Genomic DNA, 19627 nt, shown 5'->3' with positions numbered 1-19627 from the left:
AGGCGTAGCAGACCTCGTCTGTGCCCTATGTCTGGGAGTGCCACGGTGAAGCACTCCTGCTTGTTCCCACCCTGCACGCTCTGACCCCCACAAATGAGGCAATGCAGCCTCCTTCAAGTGACCCTGAGTGCATTCCCCATGCTGCTTGTAGGCTCTTTTTCTTGGATGTGCTTAATGGCATGCACTCAGGGCCATTGTAAGGCAGCTGTGTTATGTTATTTGGCTTCCAGGATTTGATGTGTGCAGAGTGGGAGTGAATGAGCGAGGCGTGCTTTGTGGTGAGAGAAGAATTCTGTCTCCATAGTGCTGTCAGCAGCGGGCTCCCTCTGGACTGATCTGTCAGTGGACCATCACATAACCTTTTTTCAGACTCTCATCACTATCCTATTGCTGATGGCCAGGGAAATTCTTCATTTGAGGCAGATGGCAAGGCTGAGCAGTCTACAGTGAGCTCAGAGGTGTGCATGGCAGCCCAGGGCGAGTGAGTTTTGAAGCAGTGTGTGGAAGTAAGGCTGTAAGAGGGGGCAGTTGCTTTCTGCTTGGTTAGTGGGGTATGTGAGCGGTGTCCAGGGGTCATAAAGGGGGTGTTAGCATCTTGTTCTTACATGCACTGAAGTTTCTCCCTCGTGCCTGATCCCTAGGTAAGCGATGGGAGTCTGACTATCATCTCTGTCGGCCGGGAAGACCGAGGCGCTTACACCTGCCGGGCTTACAGCATCCAGGGGGAGGCTGTGCATACCACTCGCCTGCTTGTACAAGGTAACGCATTTAACAAGAGGCTCCTGGGGGGGATTCCTATTGTTGGTGTGCTTCAGCTGAGTGTAGCTTTGAAATGAGAGCATCTCCAGAAAGGTAGGCCAGGAACAGAGACATGCAGGAGAATCTGGACTGTTCAGCCCCATAAACGATCGTCTACAGAGCCTTAATGGGTATTGACCGGGGGCAGACATTATGGGACCTCAGGCCAGGCTGTGTCTCACTAGCAGGGAGTTCCCATCCCTACGTTATCATTGCCATCCTAAGCTGTGCAGGGAGAGAAATAATGGTGTTCAGTTGTCTGTTGCTGATGTAGGTACAGAGTCTCTACAGGCTTCGCGAGTCTAAAGGGTGAAGATGAATATTGTCACAAGATGGAGAAAGTAAGAGCTTGCTGTGGCCTTGGTATTGGGCTTCTAATGAAGACTCTCTTCCATGGGGTTATTGTACAGCAGCTTGTGAGTGGCGAGAGCAGTGGGTTGGGAGGTAGGACCGCTGAGGCTTGTTCCAGGTTCTGTCATGGACTCACTGCCAAGTAAACCATCTTTCAAGTATCAAGTAATCCCAGTTTTGCTCTCTGAAACAGGTGGTTCTCCTCATTTGAAGGTTGGAAAGCTTAGTGAGTGCACGTTTCCAAAGAGCTTTGTGAGCCTTAGGTAAAAAAGGCACTGCAAAACTCCTGAGTCCTCCATACTCCCCCTCCCCAAAGATGTGAAGGAAGCTCTGGGTAGCATTAGCATTGTTGTTAATTTGGGTATTCCCTGATTTTAATATATACACACTCCTATGCTGTGGGAATATTGAAGGGTTTCAAGCAGCTTGGGTCCTGTTGTGCTGGTGCCACGCAAACGCGTGATAAATAGTATTTTTATTTGTAAAGCATCCCCCACACTCCCACAAACACACTTGTGGTGTTAAGCATCCATAAAAACAATTTCTCATTAATTAAGGGCACCCCGCCCTGAGCAAACTTGCCAACAGATGGATAAGCAAAAACAATAAATGCATGGTCCCTGGCATCCTGCGTGCTTTACAGGCGGGTGTGGGCGGCATTTCCCACTACGTGCCTGGGAGGGGAGTGTGTGGCTTGGGGAAGGCAGGCTTGCTTTGGGGTAGAAGTTGAGTTTAGCCCATCGTGTCTGGTCCACAGCAGGCTGCTGTGTGGCCTCTTGCAAGAGAGCTGTGGCCTTCTCCCAACCTTCCATTAAAAACCCCATCCATAAATAAACAAGGAAATTAAGCCCAAACCCCAGATGATTAAATAACATCAAAGGATGCCAGCTTATCTGACCAGAACAAGAAATGCAACCTGGGGGTTGATGTTTCGGCTTATAGCGAAGCCAGGAGCCTAGTGTCAGAGCAACTGGGCTGTTGGCTGAAGCGGGGTTTGTCCTGGGATTCATGGTCTCCTGCTTGTCTGTGTTGCACACTTCCCCATGTTTTTCCTTCTCTTGGCTGGCATCATCTCCACTGAATCATGCAGGGAGAGGGTCTGAATCGTCCTGCTGGGGCTCAGTGTCCCATTGCGTCTGCCCCGTGCCCTTTGTGGGAGGCAATATGCTGTGGTGTGCAGATTACAAGCTGGGAGCCAGAACCCTTGTTCTATTTCTGGCTCTGCAACCAAGTCCCTTTGTGATGCTGGGCAGGCCACACCTTCCCCGGGCATCCATTTCCCTGTCTAAATAGGTTTAATGGCACTTACCCTTTTCTATGAAAGACTTGCCATTCTAGCTGAGGGGTGCATTTAAGGTGAGGACCTATTATTGTGTGTTGCCCTACGGACTCTGGTTAATGTGACACACAGTTGGACTGACTAGGTTTGAAGGTGACAAAATCAGGATGGTCCCCCAAGTGGTAGGCAGGCCAGCAGCTTGCAACCTGTCTGGAAAATGGCACACAACACCTACAGGTTTTTACTGTCCATCCTGTAACTTAAAGGAGCGTGGTTAAACTCTAGGGGGAGAAAAGGTGTCATTGTACCCTAGAATCTTTTATCAGCACCCCTGCTCCAGAAACTCTTAAAAATTATAATTTGCAGTGCGTTTCCCCAACAGGGACGGCCTTGTGCTAGTAGAAAGCCACTGCCAGTCTCCTAGGGTAGCTGTGTTGAAACCTGTGGTGAATAGAGCACTTGGTGTTAAGGGAAGACATGGCTGATCACATGGTGCTGGGTCCTTCTCGTTCCCAGCTGCTGTATTGTATTAGAAGATGCTAAAGACAAATAAGTACTTTCCTAATATTATCTTTCCCATAAGCAATTGCTGTAGTTGCCAAAGGGAAGTTATGTCAATGAGAGAGATGACCCACTTCCATTTAGTCTCATGGCTCACATGTGATCCACATTATGAAAATGCTTGAGAACTTGTTTCAGGCTCGCGTCCTTTTAATTCCTACTGTACGGAGGATGTCACCGTGGGACGGAGCAGTCACTTTCCGGAGGGCTCCACACTTGCTCATTAACGAGCGTTGTGTTGCTGCCGGAAAGGAACCTACAGCCCTTGCCTGCTTAGAAAGAGCTGTGTGTGCACTTGTGTCTACGTGGGGCACACAGCTGCTGTACGAGTGCCTAATGGCTCCGAAAGCCTTTCACACCACAGAAAAATCCACTTAATTGGGACACCCCAGTGGACAGCCTGTCATCCTGATTAAGCAGTTGTCCCAATTTTTTTAACAGAGGTGTTGATTGATTGTTTAAGAAGCATGAAGAGATTTTAAAAGGCCATGAAGTGCTGCGTGCAATGAAAGCAACACATGCAGGGCCCTTTCCCCAGGAAACCTGCTTCTGTTTCCTTGTGCGAGTCTGCTGGGTCAGTCCTTGCTGCAAGGGAAGGGAGCTTACCATTTCACACCTATTGAACCCCTGGGTGACACTCTACTTATACGGCTCTATCCACCTTCAAAGGGTTTAACAGACATTAACTAATCCTTGCCACAGCCTGGGCAGGTTGCTGCTCCTCTGGCTTTTACCCCCAGGCCATAACTGCACTGGGAAAATGCCTTGTGTTAGCAGATGTGTTCGGCAGTATATGCTGGGGCACTTGTGTAGCCGATAATAGACCAGCAAGGCAGGGATGGAGATGAGAAACTGAGACTAAGTGCTCAAGCTCGCCCAGTGGCAAAATCAGAAATAGGACCCTGGAGTCCTGACTTCCAGTTTTGCTCCGACTGTGAGATCACGCGGCCTCATAGCAGGGAATACAATGCAGGAAAGCGTTCTTTCACCTTGGCTGACGTTGGAGTTAGAAGCGGCTGAGCTGGGTGCTGGAAAGATGCAAGGCTGAAGGAGAGGTGTGTGGGAGCAAGTTGTGTGCATGGGGAGATGAACAGAGGGCACGGTGTCTCTTGCGGTAATGAGCAGTATCTTCAGCATGGCAGCTGCAGCAGATGTGTGGGTGTCCAGCCGGGTTACCCCTGCCCAGGTAGTGTGGCGAGAGCCCGCCTTGCTCAGGTGCCTGTGTTCCCTGCCTCCTTTGAGCTCATCTTCTGCTCCTTCCCTTCTTCTCCATCTTTAAGGACTGAGTGTTTAGTTCATACTCTGAACTCTGCCCTTCTGCAGAGGCCTGCGGGAGGGGGGAGAGCTGCTAGCAGAACATGCTGTCCTACCGTCCAGACAGCTTGGAGGCTTACGCTGCTTAAAGTTTAACCCTGTTCCAGGCTCACTTCCCCTCCTCTTTACTGCTGCTGCATGATTGTCTTACAACAGAGCTCAAAGTCCCTCCCTGCTTCCTTTAAAGGTACAGCATCTCTCCCTTGTATAGTGCTAGCCACCCTTTTATCTCTTTTCTTGGAGGGCCATGCCTAAACATATTTGCTCCGGAGTGAAGGGCTCTATCACTGACCCAATTGTGTTGGCAGAGCTCTGGGTTGGAGCCAAGCTCGTGCGCACAGGGGAGCCAGTATGGCAGTCATTCAGGCCAGCTGGAATATATGGAGAGGTACCTTTTTGGCGTAGATCAAGCGTAGCGCCTGTTCATGTATCACTTCTTGGCATCTTGTGGGCTCAGATCAAGTTCTTAACCTGGCAGGGGAAATACCATGCATCTGTCTCCATGAAGGCAGTCTTCCTAAAGCACACTCGGGGAGAATGGCTCTTCTGGTGTGGTTCAATACCCGCCAAGGTGTAGCGGCTTTATGGAAATAGGAGTCTTCTCCCTAGCTTGCTCTGAGGGCCTTAAGGCTGAGGGGAAGCAAAACTCGGGGGTCTCTGGGCTTGGGCCTGCAAGTAGGATGCCGCCCAAAGCTTTTGGGACCATCTGAAGCCCCAGATGAGGTGGAGGATGTTTGCTGGTAGCAGGACCACTTACGGTTCTGGACTCTTGCATTTGGAGTTAGTTTTGGCCGATTTGCTCTGGGATGCATAACCTTTAAAAGGAACAGAAAATACAGAGAGGTAATAGAGATAGCATTCAAGTGGCAGAGCCTGTGAGAGGAGGGAGCAGGATCCTGCCTCTGCCCAGAGAGGGTGTTTTGCAGCCTGTCCTTCCTCGAGCTGCCTGCATGTTCAAGTCCGTACGCTTAGCGCTGCCTTTCAGCTGCTGAAGCAACTGTTTGTTTCCTGCTCTCCCCCAGGACCCCCGTTCATCGTTTCCCCTCCAGAGAACATCACCGTCAACATCTCCCAGGACGCACTGTTCACCTGCCAGGCCGAGGCGTATCCGGGCAACCTGACTTACACGTGGTACTGGGAGGAGGAGAATGTCTACTTCAAGAAGTAAGCTCGGTGTTGCGTCTCGGTCACCTGGCTCGGGCTGAGAGTGGTTACTGCTCTCCGGTCCATGCTATGCCTCCCTGGTAGGAACGGGAGCAGGGCTGCTGTTCTGGGCACCCCCGTGTGCTGGATGGGTTACCCTTCCAGAGCGGCCTCTCCGGCTTGTGCCAGGTTGGCGCATCTTTCTGCGGCGCTAGGAGCACCACGTGCCTCCTGTCCCAAGCAGGGTGGGAGCACCCTGCCAGGTCCCTGCAGCAGATGGGGGGTGTATCTCCCCTGGGGTAGGCTGGGGACTGCTGACTCCTCGCTCCGGTTCTCTTCTAGCCCTTCCACGCATCTTTTCCCTTCTTTTTTTTCTCTTCTCTGCAGTGACCTGAAACTGAGGGTTCGGATCCTGATTGACGGGACTTTGATCATCTTTCGGGTCAAACCGGAGGATTCTGGGAAATACACCTGCATCCCGAGCAACAGCCTTGGCCGCTCACCATCCGCCTCTGCCTACCTGACAGTGCAGTGTGAGTGGAGACGGGAAGGCAGAGAGGCTTGTGAGCCTGGACTTCTCATGGAGAGGAATGGGCTGGGGCCAGTAGGCTACAGCATGCAGTGGGAAGTAGGTGGCCTGAAAGTCAGTGTCATCTAGGCCTAGAGGCTTTCTGGCTGGCTTGTTGGTTCATAGATTCCTAGGGTCGGAAGAGACCTATTGGATCATCGTGTCGGACCCCCTGCTCTGGGCAGGAAAGAGCGCTGGGGTCAAGTAACCCCAGCTAGGTGCTTGTCTAATCTCTGTTTAAACACCTCCAAGGTAGGGGAAAGCACTACCACCCTTGGAAGCCCCTTCCATGTTTTGGCAACCCTCGCTGTAAAGAATTTCTCCTGTTGGTGTCACTGCCAGGGACTCTGCACGTCAGGTGGTTGTAAAAGAAACATGGAGTGGGGGGTAAGGTGATTTTAAAATGGCATTAGACTGCTGGATCTGCTGAGACCTGTCTGGCATAGTCTTGGGGTTAATTACTTTGGATGCAGCGGTGCCTGACACTTGCCATATTGGATCAGACAACGGATGCTTTGAGTACATTGGACTGCCAGTATCTGGTATTTTAGAGGGTGGTTAATACTTCTGAGAAATCACTGATAACAGCTCACTGCAATAAAGGGTAGGTCAGATTCCCTCTGCCCTTCTGTATTGTGCTAGGCACTTCTGAGACTCGCAGCCGTGGTTGCTCTGAAGACTAAGGTTTTGACCCAACTCTCTGCCAGAGCTTTCCAATGTAACCAAAGGCAAAGAAACTCAACTCAGCATTCACATACAGAATAGCCCAGACCTTCTCCCCATGGCCTGGGTTATCACTACTTTGCATCTTGTCTTGTTATCTAGGCCAGTGTGAAAGGCTGTAAATACTATCTGACCAAAAGGAGAGTATTGTACACCCACTTGGCACTGGTGAAGATGTTGAGATGAGTTGAAAGGCCGGCGATGTCTAACCCGCTCATCTCTGGGAGCACAGAATAGAGCCTACTTTGAGCATCATCTCTGGGTAGCTCAATGAGGCTCTGTCTTATTGGGGTTTGGGCGCAGGTTAGATGGTGATGGGAGTAAGTGAAATGCCTCAGACTGGGACTTCTTTCCTCTTACCACGTCTGGGCAGAAAGAAATATTACTGCAGCTTATAAAAGGCTGGACACTTCTAGAACAGTGTCTGACTTGCCTGCTTATTAACCTTGATTACTAGCAAATTGCATCTATTATATGGGGATATCAGATGGTGACACCTGATACCATATGTCTGCCTATCTTTTTTTGTGTGTGTATAACTGTAAAACCCTGTTAGTGTTGCTGCCTCCTCTGCATATATTTGCATTTTGAAAATGTTAAACTCAAGCAGGTAAATGGTGTAAACAGAACGAAGAGAGCAGATTCTGAAGGGAATGTTTGTCCACCCCCCCAGCATCTTCACATGTAGCATCTCTGCTCCTCCTACAGCTTTCTTCAGTAATGACCCAAACTGCTACATCTTGCAGTACTGACTGTGCCCTTATTTTACCTTATTGCTATTAAAACTGTGAAGTGTTTTGTTTTAGTAAGTGGAAGCAAAAGTTGGAACAAAGCCATGGGCCTTAAACTCTGTCCTGAAGGCCAACTGATTCTGGAGTAGGGTACTGCTGGTAAATGTATTCTCAGGAACAGCCTTCTGTGGGCAGGGAGTCTCTACTAGATGGTCAAATGGATTTCCAGGGACTAAAGTAGGGCAGAATAAGATGACACGTGGGCTCCGAAGTCTACTTGGGCACCAAATAGGTATAGCAGGATCTGAATGCATTTGGCTGTTACCAAACCAGATTCGATGCCAGCCAGTGATCTAGAAGTTTTGGGCCATGGATCCCTTCACTAATCCATTGAGCCATCCAGTCTGTCTTAATACATTTCCCTGGAGTTTGGAGGGTAGAACAATTCCACACGTGCCCGGGTTTTCCAGTCCATGTTCCAGCATCACAACCAGGATTGTATGACTTCAGTAACTCTCATTGGTGGGCTAGAGAAAATGACTGGGGTTCAAAATGTCCAAGGTAGGAGGTTGGGGAAGTGAAAGCTTTTTCTGTACCTAGCTCCCACCCCTCCCAACTCCCTACATACACCAACTTGAACTTCAGCTCTGCAAATAGCAGTGCCCAAAATTCATGGGGAGAAGGTTTTTCTGGCTGTGTTTGGGAGCTAGTAGCATAAGGTCTTGTATGGACTTTAATAATTCAGTTTCCAGTCTTTAATATCTCTTCATTTTACTTTTGTTGTTGTTGTTGTTTTTCTCTTGTGGCAGGCCATCAAACCTACAGGAAAAAAGAGACCCCCAAACCAGCATAACACAGACTAATTCTTTCTTAGCAATTTTGTGTGCATTGAGATCCGTCACAGAATAAATTCCCCTTCCCCCTATCACTAGTCCTTGACAATGGCCGGATCGTAACATCACTCTGAGTTTATTTAGGGAAATAAATTGTTTCTTCCTCTCTGTCTAACCATGCAGAGAGGCAGCATGGGGCCAAGGAGGAGGATATAACTGAGAATTAGACAAGTGATTTGGTTACCAGATCTCCAAGAAGAAAAAAATTACTGTGTTTTGTATGCTGCTGCTACAGGTGGGGGCCTGAAATAGCTAAATAGCATCTCCAAAATGTTGGATGGATGGGCGCATGTGGGTCCTTGATGTAGGTAATTTTTACAGAAAATTCCTCTTCCTTTGGAGTAGTTTCATTTCAGGTACGCTCAGTTCTTGGCTTTCTACCCCCATGTGAATCACTTGAAATTGAACAAAAATGGGCTTTCATCTCTTTCTAAACCTTTGTGTAGTCCCTTCTGTGGCCACTGCAGAGTAACATTGTTTTTGTGGCTCTCCACTGTAATCCTCCCCTGAAGATGAGGCAGAGGGAAGGGAGTCTGATGTCCTGAAACTCCCAGCTTGACTCACCCCTCTGTTTAAAATGCAGGAGTCACCAGTTGGCCCCTGATTTACACTCATGCTTTTGGGACGGAGCCTCCATATGTGAAGTTGGAGGATAGAAGGCTTGATCCAAAGGCTGCTGATATTCATACAAAGACTCCCATTGGCCTAAATAAGCTTTGGATCTCTGCAAAACTTTAAAGAGGAGCAAGTACATATGTGACAAAGGACTTGTGGTCCTTTGGGATCTACTTTTTGGCTCAGATTTAATTTGCGGTGTGACATTAGGCATTTCGCATGAAGCCCTCTGTGCCTTGAATGCCACACCTGGAAAATGGTTTGTCTGCTCTTTTTTATTCTGTGCTTCAGTCTGCATAGAGGGGCTTGACCCTCTAGCATGTCAACTAAGTTACAAGGGCAAAGTCTCATGCGTACAAGTCCTGGTCTGGGCAGATGCAGCGTGTTCACGTTCAGAGTTTGCGTGAGGTTGATGCTGTCACTGTTTAGATACATTTTCAAGACGCCTTGTCTTTTTTTTGTGTTAATGCCAATATCTTTAAAAGAACTGGGTATTTTTTTGCTTCCTTCTAAAGGAAGTCTAGAGTTCCCTCCCCCACCCACATTGAATTAAAAAAAATATCTCCTAGAAATCTGTTCTTTGGGTTGCTGGAAGACTCGTGTGGGTGGGTGAGAATCTCAGCCATATTGTGAGCTTTCGCATCTTTGAAAGGGTGGAGATGTTTAATCTTTAACAGAGAAATCCTTTCTCCTGAGTGTTAATAGGACGTTGAGTGATTCCAGAAACAAACAGCAAGCAAATAGTTTGCAATAACTTGCCTGAAAAATTCTTTACATTCTTAATTGCTCCAGCTTTCATTTCTTTTGAGGCTCTGGTACTGGGATCATTTAAAAAGCTCTCCAATTTACTAAGGTCACTTCCTAGGCTAGAATTTTTGAGGCTTTAAGAAATAGAAAACAAGCCTGGGGTTTCCCTGTTCTGCAGCTTCTTTTCCATGTCACTGTTATCCACGGTGCATGTGCTGGGCTCTGAGCTGTCTCAGCAGAGCATACTTCACTAGGAAATTTTCCCTTTCTTGATCCAGCGGTTTTTGTGAGCCACAGGGCCAGATTGGTTGAAACTGAGTGAGAGATCTAGGACCTTTTGGATCAAGAGTGAGTTAAAGCAGGCATGGGGATAAGACTTACGTTGTATATGCATTTTAAAAGAGAAATTTTTTTCTCTTTAAAAATTTTTCCATGGGCCTAGGCTAGGATAGTAAAAACATTACAACATTCATACATATGCTTAGTATTATAATGGATTTAGAGAGCATGATGGGCCTGAAGATAAGTCTTTAGCATCAGGGGATAATGAATGCTGCAGGATTAGCGTTTGGGTTTTGAACTCCATTATAGCAATGACGTTGACTCTTTTGCACCAGGATGCAGTAACAAAAGCCTGGAGCTTCCTTCGTGTTAAGGGAAGGGAAAGGTTGGCCTATTTTCCGCACGATAACTTTATCCTGCTCTACCAGATCCTGCCCGTGTGGTGAACATGCCACCCATCATTTACGTTCCCATTGGGATACATGGATACATCCGCTGTCCAGTTGAGGCAGAGCCACCAGTCACCCTCATCAAGTGGAACAAAGATGGACGTCCCCTGCGAATCGAAAAGGTAAAGTGTTTCCAGAACTGCCCCACTATTCTTCGGATGAGCACCAAAGGGACCTAGAAGGGTCTGGCAATGTGACCGCTGGTGTGGAGTGAATGGGTTGGGTCACAGGGAGCTGCAGGGGAAAGTACATCCCCTCAACCCTGCCTCAAGTGTCTAGGTCACTTAAGATGACACAGTTTCCCTGAAACACGTCAGTGCTGCCACTCTCCTTACAGATGCCTCCATCATGTGTACATGGGATGAACCACTCACTCCCCTATTTCTTCCCCCAAGCACCTGCTGCATTCACTTCTGCTGTGCTGCACTGAGAGCTTGCAAGAGGAAGAAGAGAATCTGGATCGTTTCCCCCACATGCCCCTGGACGGGGAGCTGAGGGCTGCCTGAGGAGTAGGACAGCAATAGACCCCATAACCAAGGCAGCACAGGGGGGAGCATGAGGGAGAACAGAGAAGTGAGCAGGGTGCAGAGGAAGACCGACTTCTGGCTGGTCTTTGTCTAAGAACCACCCTGCACGCAGCTGCAACCACTTCAGAAGAGCTGGGTGGGAGAGGAACGAGGCAGTGGACATGGGCACCATAGGGAGTAGGTGGGAGAAAAGTTTGGATGCCTGTGGCAGGTCAGTGGGATGCTCTTGGGAGCCAGCGGTGGGGGAGATATGTGGCTCTTGGTCAGGTGAGAGCCACTCGGGCAAAGATGCCAGAGGAATGAGTTTGGGAGACGGTTCCAAAAGCAGTTGATTCAGCATGGGCTGCTGTGGTGGAGGTGGTGCTGAGACCTGCAGCAGAGATGGCGTCAGGGAGAGCGACAATTATCTGCCGGCGAGCAGAGCTTGAAGTCCTTTCTTGCATCACTTGCAGTTCCTGTTGAGTGGGAAGCGGCTAGGTTGCATGTTTCCCCCGCATGCTTCTCTCCAAAAAACTGAATTGAATGGACAGGGTACTCCAGGCCTGATCCACCAGAGTACCCTAGTGCCTCAAGCTTAACTTCAAGCACATGAGCCCATCTCAGTGAAGTCAACAGGACAGATTTGCAGAAAACTAAGAAGAGTTTTAAGTAAGTGCTTTGCAGGGTCAGTTTTAAGCGTTCAAGCTCTAAGGTGCCATGACTTGGATTCCTAAAGAGTCATCCCAATGAAATGCTGCCACCTCCATAAACTTTGGGACCACCTTCCTTCAATAGTATCCCCTTCACTGGTAAAGGAAAGTACTAATCTTGTATAGCAGAGCAAATCTCACTGAAAGAGAACCCTGAACGTAATGAAATTAAGTAGGGGAGAAATGCTGAAAATGAGTGGGAGAGGGGGCGTGGAAGATCATGGAGGCTGTAAAGGAAAGCGATTCTTCAAAACGGGGGCAAATGGTGACAAAAGTATGTTAACTGAAGGAAGCGAACCTGAAAAGGAGAAGTAGAGGGAAGGAGCAGAACTGGGAAAGGTGTGTGCTTGACTCCCTAGAAAGTATGTGAATTTATTATTTGGTTTTGCCTAGCAATAAACCTCATGCCCCTGAAAAATAAAAAGCCTGCATTGATTGAACGGGTGGGTAGTCTAGTTTTTGTGGGGATTTTCAACTGACACGCTCTGTCTTTTTTTTTTTTTTTTTGCAAATGTTGTTGAGCACATGCTGCAGCTCTTTGCAGAATCCATTGTTCTCACCAAGAAGAAAAAAAGACTCGGCTGTGTGTGGCAATTAAACTTGGACTTGGATCAAAGGACTCTGTGCTAAGTTAACTTATCCTGGGTCCTAATATGGAGCTTGTGGCTTCTACCCATGCAGTGTCTGAACCTCCTAAACACAGCATCGGTATCGCTATAAACGCAGCAGACAGTCAAAAAGTCTGAGGCTGAATCAGTTCGATCTTCACAGGTTTGCTTAAGCTGTGTAGACTGAACTGATTAAGCAAGTGAACAGACGTTCACTTTTGATTCCAGAAATGCAGGTACATGCCTGCAGCCATCCAGGCTCAAAGCGAGAAGCATGCCTTCCTGCTTGGCTGGAGCAGACTGGGCCAAGGCTAGCCCTTCCAACCTGCGAGGGGAAGTTTGGGGGTGGAGGTGCAAAGCATCCTGGGATGCTCTGGGAGTGAATTTGTTACCAGATTTAATATTAGACTTCAGGCAGTGGCACTGAATTCACAAATGCTTGAACAAGAATAGTCCATTCTTTGGAGAGAGCATTCGCTGAGCATAGCAATTTGCAACTTCAAGCATATAACAAACGACAGAAAATTACACCTAAGCTAAGATATAGCCCAGTAAGGCACAGTGACAGCACACCCAGCTTTAAAATGCAATATGATAAACCCTTTCAAACTGGTGCAAGGGATTGAGGTGCATGCCTTTTCAATTATCAACACTGTGTCTGAATCTTCTGTACTGTTTTTGAAGAGCTGACCCTTGACTATTAACTCACCACCGGCAGCATAGTGATGGGCTTAATCATTCTGGTGCCAGCTGTCACCAAGTAAACACGGTATAAATCATCTTTAGTTGTATCCTTGTCAGCTCCTGCCCCTTCCCATATTCTTGTGCCTGGTTACTTATCTGTTGATGTTCCAGTAGAGGGTTAGTTTAATAAAGCGCTCCCCTGCCTTTTGCTTGTAACACAGTTGCTGAGATGGTTTCTGGCAGCTGTCATGTTGGATTCAAACTCTGCTAGGGTGCTCACTCGGAAATGTGCGGACCATCGGGGAAAGTCAAGAGAGCAAGCACCACGGCTGCGGGGGTGGCGCACTTTAAGTGTGGACAGACTAAATTATTCCAAGTTGAAGGAAGCTAACGCCCCATATACTGGCTGATGCACAGTACCTGTCTTGCGCATCTTCCACAGTCCAGTGGGGAAGTAGAAGCTGAGCTACCATAACTTACCCATTTCATTTGGGGTGGATTACCGCATTTTGGCTTCTGGTTATTGCAGGACAGAGCAGGCACACAAAATATTACTGTGGATCAGTAGAGAATAAAGTGCCCCCATAATTCGGTATAATCGTTTTGTCTGTCCATGTCCTAAGGGGGAGGAACTTATAGATACCAAGATAAATTTGTATGGAGCAGTCCTACAATGGAGGTGCTGGCAGCTGTCTTGCTTGGCACAATAGATTGGAGAAAGAAAGGCTATTTACTGGGGATTCTGCCAATCCTTCACTTGGGCTCTGTAAATATGGTACAGTAGGTACCATATTTACTCAACTATAAGACAACACTGATTATAAGATGCCCCCCCCCCAATAATCAGACTCTATACATGGAAAACTTATAAATTTGTGTGGTTTTCCAAGTATAGTATGATTATCAGAGGTTTGTCTGAAATGTGTACCCCCCTACAGCAGGGAAAATAAATGGGGGGGGGGTCTAATAGCCCCTTTTCCCTCTAGCCTCTGCAACACTTTTCCACCTGCAGCCCTTCCATACAATCAGACCCTGCTCTCCCAAAGCACATGAAAGCAAGGAGGAAATTTGAAAATACTGACATTGAAATAAACACACCTGGACTGATTTGCATACAGTACCCATGGATTTAATTGAACCAGAACTGATGTGTTTTGCCTTTTTTGAAACTTGCAAGTTTTAGCACCGGTACTTCATAAAAACACTTTTAAGCAGCACTTGGGCACCTACTTTATATGTAGTACAACTATACATGATATTAGTCCAAAAGGAAACAGCTTATGATTTACCATATAGTTCACTGGGAGAACCATTGAGCAGAATCAACAGCATTTCCAGCCACAGTGACCCTATAGCTCATACTAATCGTATGTAACAGGCTGAGAGGGGCTGACAGAGGGATTCTGGGTGAGCTGTTTGGGGCCCTGTTTGGTGATATTTGCCAAATATTTAAGGCTGGTGAAGAAACAAGAGCCAGTGGAAATAGGAAAGAAAGTAACAGCTCAGCTATGGGACTGAAGAGGGAGTGAAATGCATACAGTGTAGTGGCTCACCATGACTTGAAATGTAGTAGGTTCTGAGGGGGGACTACACTTTGGCCACTACCATGTATTTTATTCAGTGGGTTTGAATTACCTTATCTGTATGGAAAAGAAATAGAAGAGCTAGGGGAAGGAAGAGTAGGGAAGCAAACTGAGAGAGGGTAAGTTTAGGATGTAGGGAAAGGTTGTATGTTTTTGTGACTGTGGTGGTCATGTGGATGTGGGTGTGTGGTGTGGCTGTTGTGATGGGAATATGTATGATATAATGTATCAAGCATTTTTGGCATCAAAGGGAGGATGTCAGGGCTGGTTCTGGCCCTCCCAGTGCTGGACTGGTGTTGTGGCATCTCCAGACCCGGTGCCAGATCCCAGTGGAAGAAACATCCACCCATTTATTGTTGTTGTTTTTTTTTTAACCGTGTGTTTTGTAGTCGTGCTCAGTGTTGGCTGCATTTAATTGGCTTCATAGCTGGTTTCTCTTACTAAGCACATGCTGCTCTTGACAGCAGTTTGGACAGGCAGTGCATTCAATGCAGTTTCCTTGCTTGTGAATATAAGATTGAATGGCTTTTGTCCCTATGCTGATTGCGAGGAAAAAACCTTGACTTGTATTTAAGTAAATATGGTATTTCTATCTCTGAAGTGAGGTTTTTTTCTGAATATAAAATTAATCATCTGACCAAGTAGTCTACTCTGGCCTCAGTGCCCCGCAGGAATAAAGCTATAGGAATAAAGGTGATCTTGAATGCTTCATAGCACAGAGAACAGCCCTCTGGATGTTCCTTGCTGAGTATTGGCTTCTGAAGGTTTAACAAAGAAATTTGTTGAGCCGGCTTGTTTTATGCCAGTCTTAGGGAGGAACATGGTTGATATGTAACTATCCTTTAAGGTCAGATGGTGCCATTATACTCATTTGGGTGACATCTTGGCAATGCTTTTTCATAATCTAGTAGTATATTCAGGGAGTTAAAATGGAAAGGTCCTGGAATGATAGAAGGTTGGCAAGAGCAGAGATCCCAGTTTGTGTCCATGGAAGTGGTATATAGCTCCATCTCTGGGGGGGTCCCATGAGATGGGGCTGCGGTTTAGATGCTATACTGCATCTGGAGATGTTTCCAAGGTGACATATTAGTAATGGGAAGGAGGTGTCTTAGAGACCCACTCAATAGTTTTTAGTGCTGCTCGTGCAGGGCCTTATTATCATGCATAAACTTGAGAACTGAATAGCACAGGAGCCAAAACACTTCAGACAACTTTTAGTTAAGGTTCTGGCACTCAGGATACTGCATAACTACTCCTTCTCTCTTGCCCTTGCAGTATTCTGGGTGGAACGTGATGGAAGATGGGTCAATCCGAATAGAGGAGGCAACGGAGGAAGCTCTCGGCACTTATACCTGTGTGCCTTATAACGCCCTGGGTACGATGGGCCAGTCCCCCCCTGCCCGACTGGTACTGAAGGTAACATGGCTCTTAGATCTCTTCTTATTCAGAGAAGATGTTCAGGGTTTTCTCAGTTCAGTGGGATGATTTTGTTCCTAAAAAAAGAAGTGTTTCGGGGCTGAGGGTGCAGTTGGTGCTCCAGTACAGATGTTTGAGAGTGTGTGTGTGTGTGTACAGGGCCATCCCTGCGGGGAGAATCAGGGCAGCCACTCAAGGCCTCATGCTTCGTGGGGCCCCTGCAGAGCCAGACAGAGCCACCGCGTTGACTCTGTGCTGCTGCCGACTTTACATCCAAGTGCTTGGCACCCCACTCCCCCCCTCCACTGTTGAATCTGCTGCCGGCTTCCTTGTGTCTGGGGGTGGGGCCCTGCACAGGCTGATTTGCCCTGGGCCCTGCACACTGCTTGGATCATCTGTGTGTGTGTGTGTGTGTGTGTGTGTGTGTATAAAATAAATAAATAAATAAAAAATCATGACTTAGTTTTAAAAAACTTGGGTTTTTTTAGAAGAATTTCATGATTTTTTATTTCCACGTCACTAGTTCTGTCTTCCCATTCCATAGTCATAAGCTGCTGAAGTGGATGTTTTGTACCTGTTTCTTTAGTTAGCTTCCTTATTGTTTAGTAGAATTACAGGTTTATTTAGGGATTTTTTCCACTCAGTGTGCTCATCTATGCTGAAAAAGGCAAGCATAAAGGCCTCAGTAACATCTTTACTGCAAGAGCAGTGCAAGCTCAAAACATGAAGGGGCATGTCTACACTGCAGTGGCGATGCAATCACGATATGGGTAGGCTTTGCCCACTAGCTTAACTCTAGATAGCGTTGCTAAAAACAGCAGTGAAGACAGCAGAGTGGGCTGTGCAGACCCTCCAGGGACCTTGGGGATGCACCTGTGATGCTTGCCAGTGCTGAAGTCTGGCTTTCCGCATCTTAGCTGATATTTTAGCTAACGAGTGCTGCTAGCCTGGGTATGCCTACCTTTTCTGCTATCATACTTTGATTGCAGTGTGGACATACCTTAAATTGCTGATCGAGTACACGAGACTGTATATGTAACAGTATATTAAACCTTCCTAAGAGCACCCTCAGGGTTTACATATGTATGTAGGTCATGTATGCAAACACATACTAGCCAATATTTTCAAATGAGAAGTAGGCTTCTAAACCTGTATTTAGGCAGTCACTGGCAAGATTTTTCTAAAGTGCCTAAATGGGAGGTGTACTTCTGAGTCTTATCTGTATCTAGATATATGTCTATATATCTAGATAGAGATATAGGTATAGACATACGACTTAGAAGTACACTTCCCATTTAGGCACTTTTAGAAAAATCTTGCCAGTGACTGCCTAAATACAGGTTTAGGAGCCTATTTCTCATCTGCAAATGTTGGCTAGTGTGTGTGCAGAAAGAAGAGGTTTTGCTAAGGCATTGAGCCTGAAGAAGTGTTTGTTCTTCACACGAAAACAGCTTTGTTCTGATGCGACAAAGCCCCAGATTTTCTAGGGCACTAACATGTCTCACTCCCATTGAAATGAGTATATGTGGTGATCTGGAGCAAAGATATCGTGGCTTATATTTTTAATAAATATACAATTTGAATCTCTGATGCCGCAAGCACCTATGTGCGTGCTTATCTTGAAGAGCACAAGGAATCCCACTGAAGTCAGTGTGAGGTGGAGTAAAACCATGATTCTAATACTTAACGTTTTCTTTCTCACGCTTATATGGTAATGATTTGAAAACCTGGTAAGGCTTTCTAAACCAATAACACCCCCACCCCACCCCATTTAAATTTTTGCAGGACTGGGCCTTTACTGTCCAATATTTTGGCGTTTTTCCCCTGTATTGTCGCAGATAGTTCAAATAAGTTATCCTAGCAGAGTGATTGTTTAGGGGGAAAAGGCAATTCAGCTGAAAGCTGCAGAAGTGAATGTTTTCAAATAAGTTCTGTAAGCTCTCGACTTCATACTTTAAAAATAAACCAATTGTTTTAAATCAGCGATGCAAATTAAGCTGCTTTAAATTTATTTTTCTGGATCAAAACGCTGTAGTTAATATGATTTGTGAAGAGATCCTCAAGGGGCGGTTCTTTGAGTGTGTGCGTGCGCATGTGTGTACACTCTGTATAAGTGTGTGTTTTGACAGTTACTTGAGTTTTCCCTTGGCTACAGGACCCACCCTATTTCACGGTGCTACCAGGCTGGGAGTACAGACAGGAGGCAGGGAGGGAGCTGTTGATCCCTTGTGCTGCTGCAGGAGACCCCTTTCCTGTCATCGCCTGGAGAAAGGTACCCGGCCTGCCAGACAAATCTGCAGTGCCTTTGGCTTTTGATGAATATTGCAGACAGAAAAGCCACACTCTGTCCCGGTAAGAACAAACTGCAGGTACAGCTGCTTCGCTTTGGGCTGTACCACTGCCGTCCTGTCCCGCAGGTGGGTGGGGGAAACCCAGCTCCCGGCAACAAAGCGTTTAATACCATGAAACCGTCACAGCAGCATCTGCAAAGCTGAGCACTGCCTCCACTCCTCTTCCTCTGGCTGCTCCACACTGGTATCAACTGCAGGGACACCTACTTGAGCTTCCCATCCCTTCTGCGATAGTTGCCAGAATATCCCCCTCGTACTACAGTGTTGCGGCCGTGCAGCACTTGAGCGTGTTCGTGTTGCAGCTGCAGATGCTGCGTTGTCAGGGCTCAGCAGCACTTTTGGAAGTGTCCCTCGCTGCTCAGTACCAGCTTCTTTAATGAACTCCTGCTGCTGCTTTCACACGCCGTACTGAAATGTATCGTGCAGACTGGGCGTCCACCCAGCGTGGATTGCACGCTGGGGAGAACCAGTCTGTTACTTTACTTCTACATGCTGTTCGCAGGCGTGAGGTATTTTACTCTGCCTCGATTTTTATTGGGGCAGGTGCCCCTGATGTGCAACCCTGCCTTGGCAGGATGGGAACATGTCTCCACATCTCATTGCAAGACTTGAGGACCTTTTCAGTTGATAAGACGCATCTGGGACTATGGCTGCCATAGTCCGGCGGAGCTTGACATGAACGGTACCAGTGTTCCCCCAACTACGCAGTCCTGCAGCACGGGCTGAGGAGTTAAGTCTCATTCCTGCCCACGTTCAGGAGTGTCCTGTTTGCCAGTAGTACCAGGGCAGCCATTCTTCATCAGCCAGTCCTCATCAGTTTTTCATTTTGGGCTGTCCCCCCACCAGCCAGTGCGCTCCTTCCTCTATTCCTTTGAGAGGCAAACAAAGACGTCTGTGGGGCATGCTGAGCCCTATCCCTGCTGCCGGGTTTTCTCCCTTACCCCAGACTTCTCATAGACTAACTCCTCACTTACCCTATTTTATTTTGGCTGTGGAACTGGCCAGCACTATATATCTGACCTGTAGGGGTGGGATTTTCCATACGCTGTGCTACATCTAACCTTGGAAAAATGGAGCTGGAGATGAAAGGTCTCCAACCAGGACAAGCAGCCTATCACATTTTGGGGCAGTCAGTGCAGGGGTGCCCACTTCCTTGGAGGACCATGCACAGCTGGCATTGCCCTTAATCTTTCTGGGGTCAAAGCGGACGATGGTAAAATGGCCCAAGTGCAAACTGCGTTGGATGCTGGTAAGAAATTAGTACAAATTCAAGGCGAGTAGTTCACTGGTCTCTAGAACACTTGTATCTTCCTTC

At 47.3% G+C, this 19627-nt stretch overlaps 1 protein-coding gene across 1 annotated transcript in view; it reads left to right on the top strand.

Annotated features, from left to right (window-relative positions):
* The window catches only part of IGSF9B (immunoglobulin superfamily member 9B), an 88622-nt gene that overhangs the window by 38809 nt on the left and 30186 nt on the right, over positions 1-19627 (top strand). The window contains exons 5-10 of the mRNA XM_090027645.1: positions 642-759; positions 5326-5467; positions 5834-5979; positions 10434-10576; positions 15821-15961; positions 18117-18233. Of these exons, the coding sequence (XP_089883771.1) occupies positions 642-759; positions 5326-5467; positions 5834-5979; positions 10434-10576; positions 15821-15961; positions 18117-18233 (807 nt within the window). The remainder of the gene's footprint in view (positions 1-641; positions 760-5325; positions 5468-5833; positions 5980-10433; positions 10577-15820; positions 15962-18116; positions 18234-19627) is intronic.

This window comes from Crocodylus siamensis, chromosome 14 (assembly GCF_052110815.1).
Source record: "Crocodylus siamensis isolate JL-2025a chromosome 14, ASM5211081v1, whole genome shotgun sequence".
Classification (NCBI taxonomy): Eukaryota; Metazoa; Chordata; order Crocodylia; family Crocodylidae; genus Crocodylus; species Crocodylus siamensis.
The sequence above is the reverse complement of the archived record's forward strand: the minus strand, read 5'-3'. Positions and strand labels throughout refer to the sequence as shown.